General features: G+C 41.5%; 4 protein-coding genes across 4 annotated transcripts; 2 read left to right on the forward strand and 2 right to left on the reverse strand.

The window, feature by feature from the left end:
• Window positions 1-1,440: 1,440 nt before the first annotated feature.
• Window positions 1,441-3,627, reverse strand: morn2 (MORN repeat containing 2). Its single transcript, XM_061081032.1, has 6 exons — window positions 3,496-3,627; window positions 2,828-2,899; window positions 2,481-2,531; window positions 2,303-2,409; window positions 2,045-2,181; window positions 1,441-1,543 (listed from the first exon to the last, which is right to left on the reverse strand). Exons 2-6 carry the CDS (start codon window positions 2,832-2,834, stop codon window positions 1,441-1,443), a joined length of 405 nt encoding a protein of 134 aa, XP_060937015.1. The 5' UTR covers window positions 2,835-2,899; window positions 3,496-3,627.
• A 304-nt stretch (window positions 3,628-3,931) lies between these two features.
• On the forward strand, window positions 3,932-14,827 carry dhx57 (DEAH (Asp-Glu-Ala-Asp/His) box polypeptide 57). The gene is made up of 24 exons (XM_061073371.1): window positions 3,932-3,971; window positions 4,566-4,769; window positions 5,004-5,351; window positions 5,527-5,730; window positions 5,844-6,733; window positions 6,842-7,026; window positions 7,136-7,257; window positions 7,540-7,735; window positions 8,356-8,480; window positions 8,646-8,779; window positions 8,874-8,928; window positions 9,057-9,265; window positions 9,403-9,519; window positions 9,609-9,705; window positions 10,033-10,206; window positions 10,354-10,554; window positions 10,819-11,095; window positions 11,184-11,279; window positions 11,361-11,444; window positions 11,641-11,778; window positions 12,121-12,195; window positions 12,286-12,420; window positions 12,512-12,712; window positions 13,112-14,827. Exons 2-24 carry the CDS (start codon window positions 4,570-4,572, stop codon window positions 13,253-13,255), a joined length of 4,407 nt encoding a protein of 1,468 aa, XP_060929354.1. The 5' UTR covers window positions 3,932-3,971; window positions 4,566-4,569; the 3' UTR covers window positions 13,256-14,827.
• On the forward strand, window positions 14,079-15,607 carry LOC133013636 (small lysine-rich protein 1). Its single transcript, XM_061080643.1, has 3 exons — window positions 14,079-14,086; window positions 15,173-15,224; window positions 15,347-15,607. Exons 1-3 carry the CDS (start codon window positions 14,079-14,081, stop codon window positions 15,605-15,607), a joined length of 321 nt encoding a protein of 106 aa, XP_060936626.1.
• A 441-nt stretch (window positions 15,608-16,048) lies between these two features.
• On the reverse strand, window positions 16,049-17,395 carry stmp1 (short transmembrane mitochondrial protein 1). Its single transcript, XM_061074835.1, has 3 exons — window positions 17,257-17,395; window positions 16,916-16,969; window positions 16,049-16,245 (listed from the first exon to the last, which is right to left on the reverse strand). Exons 1-3 carry the CDS (start codon window positions 17,269-17,271, stop codon window positions 16,174-16,176), a joined length of 141 nt encoding a protein of 46 aa, XP_060930818.1. The 5' UTR covers window positions 17,272-17,395; the 3' UTR covers window positions 16,049-16,173.
• Between the last annotated feature and the right edge of the window lie 44 nt (window positions 17,396-17,439).

Below are 17,439 nucleotides of genomic sequence, written 5' to 3' on the forward strand. Positions count from 1 at the left end.
TAGGTACTGTCGCTACACAAGCTCAACCAATTATAAGTCAGTTTCACAAATTAGAACCAAATGGGGCACTTGAGCAAACATCAGTGGGATGAGAACTACCTAAAGTGACAAAAATCATCTTTGAAAGAAATATTTTTGATGTGTTCCATCTGCTAACAGGTGGAAGGATTTATGACCTATACTGCAGCCAATCACTAGAGGGCGATCAAGATGCTTTGGCTTCACTGTTATGTCATCCATCTTTAGAAACAGTCTATGATCGAAACATTTGCTGAGTAGGCAAAGACAATAAATCATTTGTTAGTATTTATGTATTTGTTGTATCTTGTGCCAAACTAGTGTGCCATTTCTCTTTTTATTTAATTATTGTTGCCTCGTTGACGATATGTATGTTTTTTTAATTTATCACCACTAAGGTTTTCAATACAGAAATGTTATTTTCTACCTGAAAATTGTACAATCAATGAAAGTGCTGTTTTATTGTATCTGGTACAGTATCTTACCAGACGTGTTTAGCATTGTTTGGATATTACTACAGTATTTATGTGTTTTTTCTTACATGCATTAACATATCTGTATCGTAAAGATGAATACTCAATGCTGAATTTTATGCAGGGGTATGTGCAATTACAGATCTATAGAGGCATTATCGAATAGAATTATGAATAACAATATCAGAGTTGCTTATTAAACAATGTTGAACAATTGTGATTGTTGGGGAAATACTTATTTGTCAGCTGAGGGAGTCGTGCAGGGTGACAGCGAGTGGAAGAGCTGGGTAACACACACACACACACGCAGTGACGGCCACACTGACCACTCACTCACATCACACACTTCCTCGGGCCAATGTTCCAGCAGTTCGGGTACAGCTGCTGCGAATGGGGTTGTGAGCATATGCCCTCCTGTGATGTAAAACGGCCCTATGCTTGTCGTTCAGCCTCAGAGTCAAGATACAGTGTATAACCAGGGAAAGATGAATCAAATGTTGAGGTTTTAATCCCGCATAGTTAGTCAAAACTTAAGTGGGGTCGGAGCAACCAAACAAAAAGTTTCCAAATAAATATCTTGACAGAAATTGTCATGGATTTATTTGAGTCATGCAGCTAATGCACTTCTTCTCTCACAGCTACATAAAAGTGAATTATGGTAAGAAAAAATAACCCCTGAGTGATATTTCCTGCTCACACAAACACACCAGTAGAGCAGGATACAGAGCTGAGAGGAAGATACATGACTCACTGGTTGCATGGCTATTTAACAACAAATACACAAACGCATGGATGTGATCCTCAATCAGTATTTAATTGTGGTGGGATATAAATCTGCATACAAATCTGTAGAATATTATTCCTTAATGGAATAAATCATTTTCAGATTCACAATATAAAGTATTGTACAATCTTTTGTACACAGCAGAACAATAATGGTTGCTCTGGCCTAAATGCTGTGCTGCATCATCAGGTCCAGCGCATCTTTGCCGTGAAACTCTCCCGTCCAAACCACGCCTTTTGTGTTAGTGAAAGATCCATCTCCCTCCAACCTAGAAACACACATCAGTTCAATCATCCGTAAGATATTAAGACACATCGATAAGAAAAAGAAAAATGGAAACAGTTTGGAGGGAAAAAAAATATTTGACTCTGAAATTCAACACCAGAAACATGGCTGGTGCTGTCTTAAAATAATGTCCTGTCTCTGAACCATATATGTGGGATAATAGTGGGGAAGTATACAAGGGCTGCATCTAATAATTCCTGTCGTTATCAATTAATCAACTGATTATTTTTCTCGATAAATATTAAGAAATGCTTTTCCCATGTTCAAGCAACAGTGCAAAACACAAACGTTCTGATTTACTTATCGCATAAAAAAAAGCTAAACAAAAAAACAAACCTGATTATTTATCTGCCAATTGACTGTTTATTGACTGATATGGAACAGGAGCCTTACAGCTGCTGTTGTATTATGACCCTAATATACAGTATATTAATGTGAAAACTCTAAAAAAACACAATGGTTGTGTACACTGACTTCTTTTTACCTGTTCTTGATAAATTGACCTTTGTATTTGGAGCCATCTTGGAAAGTATATGTCCCCATGCCGTGGAGCATGTTGTCTTTGAATTCTCCTTTGTACATGACTCCAGAGGGATACTGCAGGGTCCCTTTGCCGTGCATCTGTGGGGTGTGTGGGGAGAAGGACAGAGAACGAATGTGACTAACCCCAGAGAAAACACAAGCATCCAGGCTTGAGTCACAGATGCCCGAGGGCCATTGAGACATGTAGTTGTTTCATTACCTTGTCCTGACGCCACTCTCCGGTGTATACGATCCAATTTGCTGTAATCTGTTTACCAACACCAGTTCTCACCAGTATTCCAGATGCCGGATTGAAGGCCTCCCCCTCTGTGTGAGCAGGAGAATGTCAAAACAGACCTGTGCAATGTAACTGTTTAGCGTGATCATCACATACTCACGATATCTGGCTCCATTTGGAAAGAGCAAGGAAACCTTGATCACTTCTTCCGCTGCAAACAAACACACACATATTTACTTTAACTGTCAGATTTTCTATTTCTATGTTTGAAACTTGGATATTTATCATGATTTAAAGGATCACTTTCCTTCTTTTTCTGAAACACTGAGGTTATGGGAAAGATGTGAATTGTAGTTAGGTTAAGAGTATAGGTTTAAGTTAATGTCAGGTTAAGAGTGTAGGTTTAGGTCAATGTTAGGTTAGGGTAAGGCAAGTAGAAGGTAAGCTTGATTTTAAAGTAGGAAATCAATGTAAGTCAATAAAATGTGTATATGTGTGTGACCCTACCGGACATCAGTGGTTCTTTCTCTCTCCTCTGGCTCAGCACCGACAAGAAACGCGTTGTAAACCTGGTAATTGCTGTCAAAGGACCAATTGCAAAGTTGTGGAATAAAAATTATTGCTTCGTTTACTAAATTACCCTCAAATAACATTAATCAAATAAGAGATAAATAGCTCATCTGTCTGTGTTGATGCTGCTCGAAACAAACTGCTGTTACCATTGTGACAAGTTTGTCAGGGTTACAGAAAAGTTATTTTCTTAAACAGTGTCACTTTAATCAATGTCAAGTTTAGTTTAGTACAACAACATCCAGATTTTTAATTAATTCACATGTAAAAAAAATATATACATCCTCGCTCCCACTGACACCGGAAGTTAAACTTTAAACTCTGAGTTTGAACGGATCGCAGAGCTGCAGGCTGCCGGTGATTCAATAGTTGATCACAGGTCTCTCTCCACCAGTTGTGAAATTGTTATTAATGTTACTCTTTCAGCTAGACTTGTGAGGCTCTACCTCTTAGCTATCTTATGATCGTAAATACAACTGTAAATTGTTTATATGCAACTGGAAAGTAACATTTTGTGCGTCTCTCTTTGATGTCTTGTAACACAAAACACTGAATCTTTTATTCAGCCTAAAGAGAATATACATAGAAAGTGTGCCTGGTCCTACCGTTCCGAATAACGTTGTGGTTGTTCTGTCAATTGGTATACTTGTTTCTCTGTACATCAATCCTTTGATGTAGCTATCGCCATATAATATGTTTCCTTTGTTGTATCACAGTTTTCTCAGGCACAGTATCAGTGTCCCTCTGATGCCTTTGATGCCACACTGTCATCACAGGCATCATAGGCAGTTTCTGTTGACACCGGAAGTGTCGCTACGAGCTACCGCTGCCACGAACTGCTGTTACCATGGTCACGGGTTTTAGAAAAGTACTTTTTTTAAACAGCGTCATGTTTTCAACTCAACACATGTCAAATTGAGTTTAGTACAGCCATATCCACATTTTCTTTAAATTCACATATTTAAAAAAAAAGTTTTTAATACATCCTCGCTACCATGGACCCCGGAAGTGAACCTTTGAACTCCGAGTTTGGACCAATCACAGAGTTGCAGGCTGCCGGTGTCTCCACAGCTGATCACAGGTCTGTCTCCACTTGTGCTCAACTTAGCTTTTTAAAGAACTGTATCTGTTGTAAGGCATCTTAATATATGTTTATAGTGTTCTTAGGCATGTTAATCTTCCAACTGGACTTGTGAGGCCGTTCCTCTCAGCCGAGCTAACGCTAGCTTGATAAGCCAAACGTGAGGAGTGTAGCCTGCTAGCTAGCTACAGCGTGATACTCGAAACTAACCTGACGAAACGTTCGAATCCTTGAAAACGAGTTGTACCCTGCTCTTTTGTAGCTGAAGCTAATAAAACCCACTGAGAGTTTACCGAGGGTGGAGTTATCCGGTCATCGCTTCTCTGTGTGGTTGTCACTGGCTGCGTGCTCGAGTTGTGTTGTACACCAGTAGCCACCAGCTCACTGCTCGTACTGGTCCCAGAGAGGAGAGAGCCACCTCCCAGTCAGGCACTGCGCTGGGGGATGTGCAGTAGCAGCTCATCTAAACACACTTGCTGCCTCTCTTCACAGATTGTTGGCCTTTTATGAGGGGACACTGATCTAGTGTGTTCTAAGTAGCCCATAGTTTTAAGTCCATAACTTGATCTAACTGCTGCATTCATGTTTTCACAGAGAAATGAGTGCGAGGAGAAGAGGCGGGCAGCCAAACAGAGGAGGGGGCAAATTTAACAAGCCAAGAGGAGGTGGAAGAGGTCGCGCAGGTGGTGGAGGTGGAGGTGGCGGTGGAGGTGCTGGTAGAAAAGGTGGAGCCGATCGATGGGACGATGGCGACGACGGTGATTTTAGCCTTGATTTTGGACCTGCTCATTCCAGCAGGTATGAATGGATTTTGGAAGAAATCACATATATCATATTCATATCAGATTCTAAAAGATCACGTTCTTGTTTTTGTTTTGTTCCCAATTGTGTTTTACTCAGTTGTGTTTTTTGTTTTGTCTTCTGTTGCAAAACAGCAAATCATTCATTAATCAGAGGTCTAAAATAATTATCATGATGTCCTCATTTCATCCTCTCCCCTTCATCTCTCTGTTTACTTGGCTCTATCTCCAGACCTCAGAAACAACGAGGCGCTGGCAGCCGTGCTGGTGGAAGCCGTGCTGGTGGCAGGGTTGGAGGCAGGGATGGAGGCAGGGGTGGAGGCAGGGATGGAGGCAGAGGAAGGGGAGGGAGGGGACGAAAGGATCTAAACGGCAGAAGCGATGGGAAAAGTAGGGGCCTTCCTAAAACTCTCCCGAGCTCCATGGCGAGAACCAGGATGAGCCCAAAACCAGTTGATAGCAGCAGGTTGGAGGTGAGCTCCATGCCTTTGCAAAGGATTTTCATGACCAATGAGAACCAGGAACAGCTCAAGGAGCTGCTGCGGGACCTGCATGCACAAGACACTTACGACCCCTATGAGTAAGTACACTCTAGTTAATGTGCATGGAATAGGCATGATTAAATTAACTGTTAAAAATGGCAAAAAACATTCAAATGAGTCTTTTTCAAGAGATTACATGATCTTACAGTTAGCAAGGAGCTTTTATGGTTGACTATAAGTCCACATGGTTTAACAACATCCTGTCTTCCTCAGTGAAGAAGATTCAGATTATTCGGGGGAAGAAGCTGATGAGGAGGAATATGATGAGTTGGATCACCGTGATGAAGGCCAGTTTTGGAACACTAATGATGAGCCTGTGGAGAGAGCAGAGAGTCCATTGTATGACACAGAGTCTGATGATGAACGGCCTCCCCCTGAACATATCATATCTTTATTTGCCATTGGCAAACTCTGCAGGTAATGTTCTGACCTGTGTTTTCTCTTTTTGCAGATTTTGGGTGTTTGAAGCTTTTACAATCATCCTGCTTTTGTGAAATTAATCTCTAGTTTCTCCCATTTCCTCTCTGCAGGTTTGGGTTTGACAGGGAACGCAGTAAGCTGGCTCTCGAATCTGGTGGGGGGGATTTTGGGGCCACCTTGGAACAGCTCCTCTACCAGGTCTTCAGTGAGCGCTACGGCCAGAAAGCAGTGTCCCCTGACAACCTCAAGGGAGTGCCTATGGATGAGTGTTTCACCCAGAGGCAGGAGGAAGCTCTGGTTCTCACTGCAATTTTTGGTGACCGCTTCAGTGAGCGCATTAGTAACTCAGTGTGGGTAGTGAGCCTGGACCTCTCATTCCTCCCAGTCAACAATGGCACGAAGCGGGAGAGTCGAGGTGGTGGAAGACCTGTTCACATCCGTGACGTCTGCAGATTCTTCCTGAAAGGGCAAGGCTGCCGCTTTGGAGATAAATGCAAGTTCAAACACCAACTTCCTGACAAAGGAAGGTCTGGTTCCCCAGACCCAACGGGCCCAAGTCAGCCTGGATTCAGCAGCTATTCTCCTCCCGAGTATGAACTGGAAATCCGTTTCCCCAAAGGAAATCGTTACCCATTTCAGGCACCGATAGTCGCCTTCAGCACCAACAATGAATCTATCGGAGCCCCAGGGAGGCTCAGCGTGACCGAGAGATTATTTGAAGAGGCACTCTCTTCAGCAAAGAGCAGCGAGCCTGTTGTTTACAATCTGACTACCTTGTGTGAAGATGAAGCTACCATGATGGAGCTGCTGGCTGTCAGTCACCACAAGTACAGCACGCCGCCGCCTGTTTTGTCGGTTCCTCCCCCCCCTGTCACCATAGCTAAGAGTAAGAGTGTGAGGAGCAGTACAGCAGAGGAAAGCAGGAGTGGTAGTACCAGTAGTAATAATCACTCTCAAAGCAAAAGGACTGCTCCACCCAACAACCAAAGACCCTTAGATTGTGAGTCAAAAAGTTGATTTACTAAATTTAGAGCCTGCTTTCATTTAATACAGCTGAGAATTTTGTTTATGTGCTTCTGTATTAAATCATTCACCTCCTTCGTTACAGTGAAAGAGACAGTGGAAGTAGAGGAGCTGGACGAGAGAGATGAAGATGAAGAAAACGAGGCTGTTCCTGTTGTTACCGAGAGTTACGTCAATCTGAGGAAGAAGATGGTGACTAAGCACAACCCAAGGTTAGACAATGTACTGCAAGAAAACGGCAAGCTGTGTCGAGAGTTCAACATGAAAAAGGTAAAAGAGAACTGCTTTGATTGGTTTATATATTCTTACTTTACATAATTTCCAACTCTATCAATCTATTATAATGTATTGCTGTTCTCTCCTGCTTCTCTTCACCCAGTCATCCAGGCGCTTCAGGTCCATGCTGGAGCAGAGGAGGAGCCTGCCGGCTTGGCAAGAAAAAGAGAACATCCTTGACATTTTGGACCGGTGTCAGGTGCTGGTGGTCAGCGGGATGACAGGGTGGGTCACACAGAGAAACAAGTATTTGCATTCACAAAGACTCGTATAGACGAAGTGCTATGCATACAATCTTTATTTGGATTGATTTTAGGAGAGATAAAACTGAAATGAGCCCAGAATTGCTGCTGCTCAGTAGCATACTACATCATTAGATCAATTGGATATAAAAAAAATCCTGAGCATTTATTTAAAGTAACAAAGTGACAAAACATGCCCACTCATTTTATTCCACACTCTCTGTATGATTCCATTGAGGTTTTTTTTCTATGTACCTCTCTGCAGGTGTGGTAAGACCACCCAGATCCCTCAGTTCATTCTGGACGCCTCATTAAGTGGTCCAGCTGGTCAGGTGGCCAACATCATCTGTACCCAACCACGCCGTATTTCTGCCATCTCTGTGGCCCAGAGAGTGGCTGAGGAGCGAGCAGAGAAACTGGGCAACTCCGTGGGATATCAGATCCGTCTGGAGAGCGTCAGGGTATGAACTTATTCTGCTTATACATCAAGTTAATAATATTATTAAGTTGGAATCAACAAATCAAAATCCTGTATAGTCGTGAACATGTCATTTTGAAATCACCAACAAAAGTCAGTAACAAACAACTGGGTCGTTCTGTGTCAAATCGTAACACTTTTGGGATGCATGTCAAATATTTTAAATGATGTCACATGAGAAACCTATTGAATCTGTCACAGATCTAATTAAGGGAGATATGGGCTAATGGAGTTTGAACTTTTTGTAAGGACTGTGACTTTGGTTATATAGGTCACAGAGTGAATCATTTGAAAGCTCTTTTTCAGTTTCATTGAGTGATTATAAAATTTGTATGTGAATTGCAAAAACCCATATATTTTAGAATTGGTCACCAAAGGTAGTTTTAAATTTAGTTAAGACCTCCTGAAAGATTGTTTTTTGGCTTTACATGTCATTACATATCTGAAGTGGCATCACATCACTAATTAAAATACGAAGTTGTTGAATAGCAGTTAGTGATCAATTTATTACAGAACTACACTGGCAACACAGTTTGAATGTTGAGGGGTTAAAAAGCAGTGATTTGATCCAAATAAATGATCACTGGCTGGTCTTCTTTTCAGACATCTGCCACCAGACTCCTGTACTGCACTACAGGCGTGTTACTGAGGAGACTGGAGGGAGAGGCCGACCTCAAAGGCATCACCCACGTCATTGTGGATGAGGTGCACGAGCGCACGGAGGAGAGGTGAGACTGTGCAGATCACTTATACAGTACAGAACATGTGCATTCATACTCTGCATTATGCATGTTTGGATCTTACTTCACATCTTTGGAAATGTATTCAATCCCTTCTAAAAATACATATATTCACACACTTTTTAATGGCTGTTTTTCTTTCTTTCTTATCAGTGACTTCCTGCTGTTGGTGCTCAAAGACCTGATTGTTCAGAGACAAGACTTGAAGATCATTCTCATGAGTGCCACACTTAATGCCAACCTCTTTTCTGAATACTTTTACGGCTGTCCCTCTATCCATATACCAGGTAATACATGCAGTGTCTATTGTACAACATAACCTGCATCATCGCATGTCTTTTGTGGCTTTTCCCCCCTAAATGAACATGTATCTCGTTCCAGGGCGAACTTTTCCTGTCGACCAGTTTTATCTGGAAGATGCCTTGACTAAAACTGGGTAAATAAATTCTCCCACATTTCAGTAAATGCAACTTGTAATCGTTTTTAGAAAAACTGTAAGCACATAATTAATTATCTATGACTTGTTCTGTCTCTGATACACTTTACTTTGCTTTATTTTCCTAGTTATGTCATTGAGGATGGCAGCCCTTACATGCGCTCAGGGAAACAAAATACGTCTGGTGGACGAACGAGCAAAGTAGAGCCGAGGAACACGGTGGACGACTTGGATGACGACATGTGGAACTTCATGTCCTTCAGTAGGAAGGACATTGTCAAAGACTCGATCCCAGACCAGCAGCTCAGCCTGCAGGACCTTACGGTCAGATACAGAGGTGAGTTGAGAACAAACATCATAAATAGAATTGATGTTGTTTAGGGTCTCAAACTGCACATCCTGGGTCATATTCGCATAAACTGCTTGTGCACATCCATGCATTAGCATCACATTTTGTTTTCGTTATAAATTCAGATACTAAGAAGTCTGTGCTTAAGACGATGTCTGCGATGGACCTGGACAAGATCAACATGGACCTGGTGGAGAGTCTGCTGGAGTGGATTGTAGATGGAAAACACAACTACCCTCCAGGTAAGAAAAAAACAAAAAAACATACTGAATATTCAGTGTACTTGTCGCTTTGAATCCTGTGTTTAGTTTAGTTGTGTTTCTGTCTCCAGGTGCAGTGCTTGTGTTCTTACCAGGCCTGGCTGAGATCAAGACGCTCTATGAACAGCTCCAGTCCAACAGAATGTTCAACAACAGGGGGACAAGCAGGTCTGTGTCGAAATGAGTGTGTGAGAGTGTTTGCAGTAACTTGTTTGTTTTATTGTTCATTATTTACAGAGAGATATATCACATCCAAATCATTGTATTGTAGACTTTATCTACTATGATCTTTTATTTCCTGTACACAAAAAATGACATTGGACTTACTTTCATATTTAAACTGAGAAATCTCAGATGTCAGCGATCTATTTTGGTAAAATAATTTGTTGTACAGAATTATTTAGTGTAATTTCCAAAGTGAAGTAAAGTGGTCAATGAATATTTACTAGGTACTAGTCAAATTGTAATGTGTGTGTGTGTGTGCCTTCACATCAGGTGTGTGGTGTACCCACTCCACTCAACCTTGTCCAACGAGGAGCAGGAGCGAGTTTTCAGTCGGCCACCTCAGGGCACCACAAAGATTATCATCTCCACCAACATCGCAGAGACCTCTGTAACCATTGACGACGTGGTTTATGTGATCGACTCTGGCAAGATGAAGGAAAAAAGGTGATCTAATGTTTCACCTAAATTGAAAAGATATCATTTTGATGTATTGTTTTTACATTTTTTATTACATAATTTGACACTTAATAAAATACACTGACTATAATGGTTTTATATTATATTTTATTCCGATTTTGGTTGTGTTTTCAGGTATGATGCATCGAAAAGCATGGAGAGCCTGGAGGACTCATGGGTTTCACGGGCCAACGCGCTGCAGAGAAAGGGTCGAGCGGGTCGCGTGGCCTCAGGAGTCTGCTTCCACCTCTTCACCAGTCACTGCTTCCAACACCAGCTGTCGGAGCAACAGCTGCCGGAGATCCAGAGAGTTCCTCTGGAGCAGCTCTCCCTCAGGTAGCTCCATCTGTTTGGTCTTTGCACACAATGCTAACCTGCTTTGTCGTCTCTTTAGATACAAATAATAGAGGTTTATGTACAATAGGGTATCAGGATTTATGATCTCACCTGAGAACATGGCTGGGACATGTTGGGCTTTGTCTAATCTGCCTGCTTCATGAGGCATTATTTTCTTCTGCTAGGCCTTACCTGAGGTTTTGTCAAGAACATGCAAAACAGTTGTTACCCGTGCTAATATTTACTACCCTCTCTCTACGACAGGATCAAAATCCTGGACGTGTTTGCTGATCAGAATTTGGAGTCGGTCTTCACTCGGCTCATCGAACCCCCAGCGATGGGAAGCTTGGAAGCAGCCAAGCAGCGCCTTCAGGACCTGGGAGCTTTAACTGCAGAAGAGATGCTGACTCCGCTGGGCTACCACCTGGCCTGCCTTCCCGTTGATGTGCGTATTGGGAAACTGATTCTATTTGGCGCCATCTTCCGCTGCCTCGATCCGGCGCTCACCATCGCTGCCAGCCTGGCCTTCAAATCACCTTTTGTGAGGAAACTTAACATTATAATTATTGTTGACCTGAACGTTTTTATGCTATAGAAATAGCCTCTATATTTTTTCCTCTCTCTTCCAGGTGTCTCCATGGGATAAGCGAGACGAGGCCAATGAGAGGAAATTGGCCTTCGCGTTGAACAACAGCGACCATCTTGCTTTGTTACAAGCATATAAGGTACCGACAGGGATTATTTAAAATTGAAAGCACAGTATTAATGCATGTACATCGATGTGACGGATTCTCCCTCTGTTGCAGGGATGGTGCTCCGCTGCAAAAATCAGTAAAGGGGCCGGCTTTGCTTACTGCAGGGAAAACTTCCTGTCATGGCGAGGCTTACAGGTCAGACTGTGTGTGCTTTCTGAGGCTCACTTCTCTTCTACAGTAGTGTAATACTGTTACTGTAGATTTTACTGGGCTTACCCCAACTGCCGGCATTATTCAATTCTAAACCTCCCTTTATCTGAAAACTTAAGTTTTAGTAGATGTGAAACTTACGCCTGAGTTTAATTGTGGTTGAATATTTCTCTGTGTGCAGGAGATGGCCAGTCTGAAGAGACAGTTTGCTGAGCTGCTGTCCGACATCGGCTTCATCAAGGAGGGACTGAGGGCCAGGTTTATAGAGCGCATGTCCTCTAATGGCTCTGATGGTGTTCTAGAGGCTACTGGCCCTGAGGTAACACACACACATACTTTGTCTTAAGATAAGTGTTAAAATGTACAGTATTTGTTTAGATCAAAAATTATCCGATTATTTTTGTCTGCTACATCACCTCCTTACCTCTTCAGATTTCTGAAAGATTTATCTACTTAATCTTGTGTCTTTGTTGCCATGAGAGGTTGTGGACGGTTGATCGGAGTAGGGATTTGTTGGGTTGTGTTGTTACCTGCTAAATACCAATTAATAGAATATGTAGAAAAGGTGGCTGTCAAATGCACAGATATTTTTTTAATCATTCTTGCCGTCGTGTTGAAAAAAAACAGAAGATGCATAACGCTGCGTGTTGTCCTTCTCCAGGCAAACCTGAACTCAGACAACACTCGCCTGATGTCTGCCATGTTGTGTGCTGCCCTCTATCCCAACGTGGTCCAGGTGGATTTTCATTATCGCTGTTAATTTAATGGAAAACTTAAATCCAGTAATATACCCTAATTACCTTCACACTCCTGTGTTATGATTCAGGTACGAGCTCCTCAGGGAAACTACAAGATGACCAGCAAAGGAGCGATGAAGATGCAGCCTAAAGCCAACGAGCTTCGCTTCATGACCAAGGACGACGGCTGCGTCCACATGCACCCCTCGTCTGTCAACTACTTGGTGAGATAGAAAAGCAAATTTAGAGGATTATATTCAATAGATAAAAAAACTGAAATAAGAACAAGCACCGTGACTCTTTTTGGTCTTCCAGGTTCGTCACTACAACAGCCCCTACCTGGTTTACCACGAGAAGGTGAAAACGAGCCGCATCTTCATCAGGGACTGCAGTATGGTGTCCGTTTACCCGCTGGTGCTGTTTGGAGGCGGTCAGGTCAACATGGAGCTATTCAAGGGAGAGTACATCATCTCCCTGGACGACGGATGGATCCGATTTGCTGCCTCTTCTCATCAGGTTAGGGATAAGAAAAAAGAAATAAAACAACTTGAATCACTGAGTTGGAATTTCCCTTCTCCCTGAAAGGACCATTCTGATTTTTTATTTTGTGAAAATTGGGAAACACAGTGATCTATTTATGATAAGAAAAACTAAATCCAATGCTCAGTTTAGAAGCTGTTTGTAAACTTGTTGTAATGTTCTTTCAAGATTTGAAGTTTTACAGGGACTCCAAAGAAAACTAATGACAGCCACATATATTTACATTTTAGAAGATGATTTAGTATGAGCATAATTGTAATGAAAATAGCATTATAAATAAATTATAGTTTGTGTTAAGATAAATGATTGTTTATGCAACCACAAATGTACAGATGACCTTGGCTCTGTAACATTTGTTGTGTTTTTCGTACTCAGGTGGCCGAGTTGGTGAAGGAGCTGCGCCTGGAGCTGGACCAGCTGCTCGAGGACAAGATCAGGAACCCAAACATGGACCTGTGCAACTGCCCCCGTGGCTCCGGCATCATCCGCATGATTGTCAACCTCATCACCACACAGTAGCTCCGCACTTCATTAAACCCTTTTTGTCACTATCAAGGGCTAAAAATGCATGAAGTTCCAACCTCTTTGTGTTCCAGCAGCTCTGCTACATAAAACATCAGAATATGTGGAATCGGGCTAAACCACCTCAACACTGGTAAAACTAGGATTATCATCATGCTCTGTCAATCAGTGTATATATCATTGTGTATGCATAGTTTTTCTTCCAGACTCGAATGAGGTCACCGTGACCTTTGACAACTGAAATCGAAATCAGTTCATCTTTGGGTCCAACTGGTTAAAATTTGAAGAAGTTCATGAAAGGCAAACTTTAAAAATAAAAGGCCAAAGACATGTTTTATTAGGCCACTGGGACCTTGCCCTTGGACCATCAAAATCCAATCTGTTCATCAGTTGAGACCCATGGACGGACGTACACCCGGAAAACATAGTGCCATTTTCTTTGTATTTTTTAGAGACAGATTATCTGGGCAGATTTATTTCTTGATTGGACGTCCTCTGCAGTAGTAACGAGGCATTTTCCTTAATGTAACATCATCGTGGATAAGCCTCGGCTGTATTTCTGCATCATTGATGCTGGCCCTGCCGGAGGCGGGTCCTAATGTTACCTGCCAAATCAGATTGGTCAATTTTTCTTCTCGATATTCATTACTGAAAGTGAAAAGTACATAAATAAATATACTTAATTAAAGTACAGATTCATTATTTATACATGCATCATATACATACATTTCATTTTTGGTGAGTCTCAAAATTACTGCTCATTTTGGTGATAAAAGTTGAGATACAAGGGCAGGTTCACAGTCAAGTCTGGTTTAAAACGATGGTCAGGTGGCCGTATTTACATGGAAACCGCTTTTCCTAGCTGTAAACATGTCAACTGCAAGAAAGAAATCCTCCTCATACATTTTCATTAAGTGATGAGGGACAAATTCACAGCCCTTCTCTGGACCCCCCCCCCAAATAAACTGAAGTACCACTTAACTAGCACTTAACTGCTGGCGTCACAGTCACCACTTTATTTATCACCAAGTATCAGTTTACACAAATGTTTTATTGTGATGCTTCCCCAGAAGCAAATTCTGCCTTAAAAAAAAACATGACTCTGTGCAGGTGATCAACAAACCTCCAACAGTGTTGTTGACGTTTGTTTTGATACCGATAGAAAAAGAAAAGACACTTGTTTTCCATACCAACTACTGTTTGTGCAGTAAATCGGCACATTGATTGTTAAATTCAATGTCAGATACAGTTTGTAAACTGCATTTTTATTGGAGGTTGTGTGTTTTGCTCACAACAGAGAACTTCTTAGGTCCATATTGGACTTATTCTTACAGTAGGTGCACACTTGTTGTGGATATTTATTACATATATGTGATGCATGACGGACAGATCAAGAGCTTCTGCATGAGTTTTTACATTTGCTGAATGTATTTAAATGCTACAATAATGTCAACCACAGTTTTACAATGTGAATGCAAGTGTTTTTTTTAAGTCACAAGATTTAGGAGGGAGCGGCCAAAGAATTTGAAAGTTGACTGCACTAAAAATAAAAAATTGAAGATACTCAAAGATGCTTTTTGATTTATTTGATCTATAATTTATAGTTAGATATTTGGAGACTGGGTTTGTCGTGGATGCATTGTAAGAATTGTAAGAAGAAGGCATGTGGACGAGGCCAACCCCCGTCATTCATGAGCAAGTCCACTCTGTCTCTATGACGACAGAATGTAAACAAATGGGTTATCACTGTCGAAGTTGAAGCCATTCAGTTGCCACTTACAACGGTGCCAAGTCCAGAGCTGGTAAGATACATGAATACACTCTTAATTTGTTACTAAAGCATCTTGTTTGTCTTAACAATTAGGTTTCTGTGATTCTTATTACTAATTCAAGTGTGTGTATTGTATTTTGCAGATGGGTAGAAAACCACCTCACACTAGAAGTAGCCTTGACGTTTTTCACCATGGTAAAGTATATTCAGCACTCGTTTTTCTCCTTTGAATTGTAATAGTTCAATGTGAGCTATTGGATATGGTCTTTGTGAAGGATCCATACTTATGCTGAGTAAATTTCTTGTTTTCTTCAAAGCCCACAAAATCCAGGAAATCAAGGTCCCACAGTTCTAGTCCTGCCAAGAAGACCGGCGGTCTCAAAACGCCTAAAAAGAGGTCGTCCAGTGCCAAGACCACCAAGACAGAGGGGGACATCTTCAGTCTAGCAGCCCGGGAGAACGTCTACTACATCTCCCACAATGCAGTGGACTGTCTGGCATTCAGAGGCTTTGGGTGGCCAAATGCGAAGAAAAAGAAGAAAGGGAAGAAGGGCACAAAACGGAAGAAGAAAAAGTAGATCATAATTTTGCCAAAGCTAAAAAGATGTTTTGCTTTTCATTAGCATTAGATTATTAGTTACATTTTAATACCTTGGTAATGGCACCATCTAGTGGACAAACTTGAAATATCACCCCAGTTTAATTTAGTCATGTAGTGCATCATCAGTTCCTCCTTAAAATCTTACATTAAACAAAACTTATTCCACGAGGCAAAGACTTTTTTATCATCAGATTTATTGTAATATGACCGATTCAGAATTGTTAACTCAAACATCATAAAAACTTTGGCAGCTGTTTGACAATTTGAAAGCTTTGTGAAAGAATCTCCTAAAATGTAATCGAATACAACACAAAAGAGCAAATAGAAACTTGTGTAATATAAATGTATCTTACAAAAATAGGCTACAATGGGAATATGCCTATTAAACTAATGGAAGCAAATACTGTTCCAGGCACTGTTGATTTTATCATACATATATTATCAGTCCTTTCAACAAATGTACACTCATATCACAACCCTGTTAAATAAATAGTTGCTCTGCAGAGTCGATCTGTTCTTGCTTCCCTCATGGTGCAGCTTCGCTCACTCTGGAGGCTTCTTCTTGGCCTCCACGTCTTTCTTAAACGCATCAATTTTCTTGGCTATGTTTGGGACCTAGGAAAGAAACAATATGGTTAGAATCAGTTCATTAGGTACAGTGCTGCAATGCAAGACATCATGAAGCGTATAATGTTTCAGTTTCTGTTGTAACAGTTTCACAGTGTACGTTTTACACTCTACGGCATTATACTGAGGTGTTACTAATATCTCCAATATGTACAAGAAAGGGTGACACAGTGTTGAACACCTAAGAAATAATCCTGATTCGGTTTGCATGTTTCTCAAGGTACTCCAGCTTCCTCCCTCAGTCCAAAACCATACATATTATTAGTTTAACATGACAGGAGATTATTAATTGACCATAGGTAATAATGTGAGTCTGTAAATGACAAATGTTGAATACACTAGCAACCTGTCCTGGGTGTATCCAGCCTCCTGCTCATTGACAGCTGGGATTGGCTCCAGCCACACCCTTGACTGGATCTCCAAACAACTATTGAAACAACACCTAGCCACTAAAACACATACATTAATAACACTCGAAAGGATACGATTTAATTCAGACTATAGCAAGTATTGTTCTAACTGGTTGTACCACAACTGGGGTGGGGTGAGGATGGCTGCAGGACCCCATGGGACCGTGAGATAAGCAGATCACCTCGTTAACTTATTGACTTGTAATTGTGAAGGTTTATGAATAAAGATTAAAACCAGACAAACTTACATCATAGTTCTGAGCGAGGTACATCCCCACAACATTCCCCAGAGTGAAGCCAGCCTGAGGATGAGGCAAAACAAATGTCAATGACGAGATCTAATGACAGACATCACCTTCACACGTATGTTCATGTTTATTCAACGTAGTAGTAAAGTGTTGACTCTGTGTTTGTTCATTTTAACAGTCTCCTGAAACTGACAACTTGAATTAGAATGATAATCAACGGTAAAGTCTTCTGACACATAGTTTCCGCTATGCTAGCACATTAGCTAAGGTAGCTTCGCTGACATCTTTCAAAAGACCTGACAAACATCGGTATTGTGACTGAGGATGTTGCTTTGACTCACCAGGAACTGTAACATGGTGGTTTAACGAGGTCGTTCACGAACTGTCCACAGTTAAACAACCCGCTGACTGACAAACAGGCGGTGGGTTTCGAAGTTGGACTGAAAACCGACCGAGCAGCTAGGCTAACCAGTTAGCCTGTCACCAACACTGCATGCACGCATGCGCGGGACGACAGACTATTG

The sequence above is a fragment of the Limanda limanda genome, chromosome 1, assembly GCF_963576545.1.
Source record: "Limanda limanda chromosome 1, fLimLim1.1, whole genome shotgun sequence".
In the NCBI taxonomy this organism is placed as follows: Eukaryota; Metazoa; Chordata; class Actinopteri; order Pleuronectiformes; family Pleuronectidae; genus Limanda; species Limanda limanda.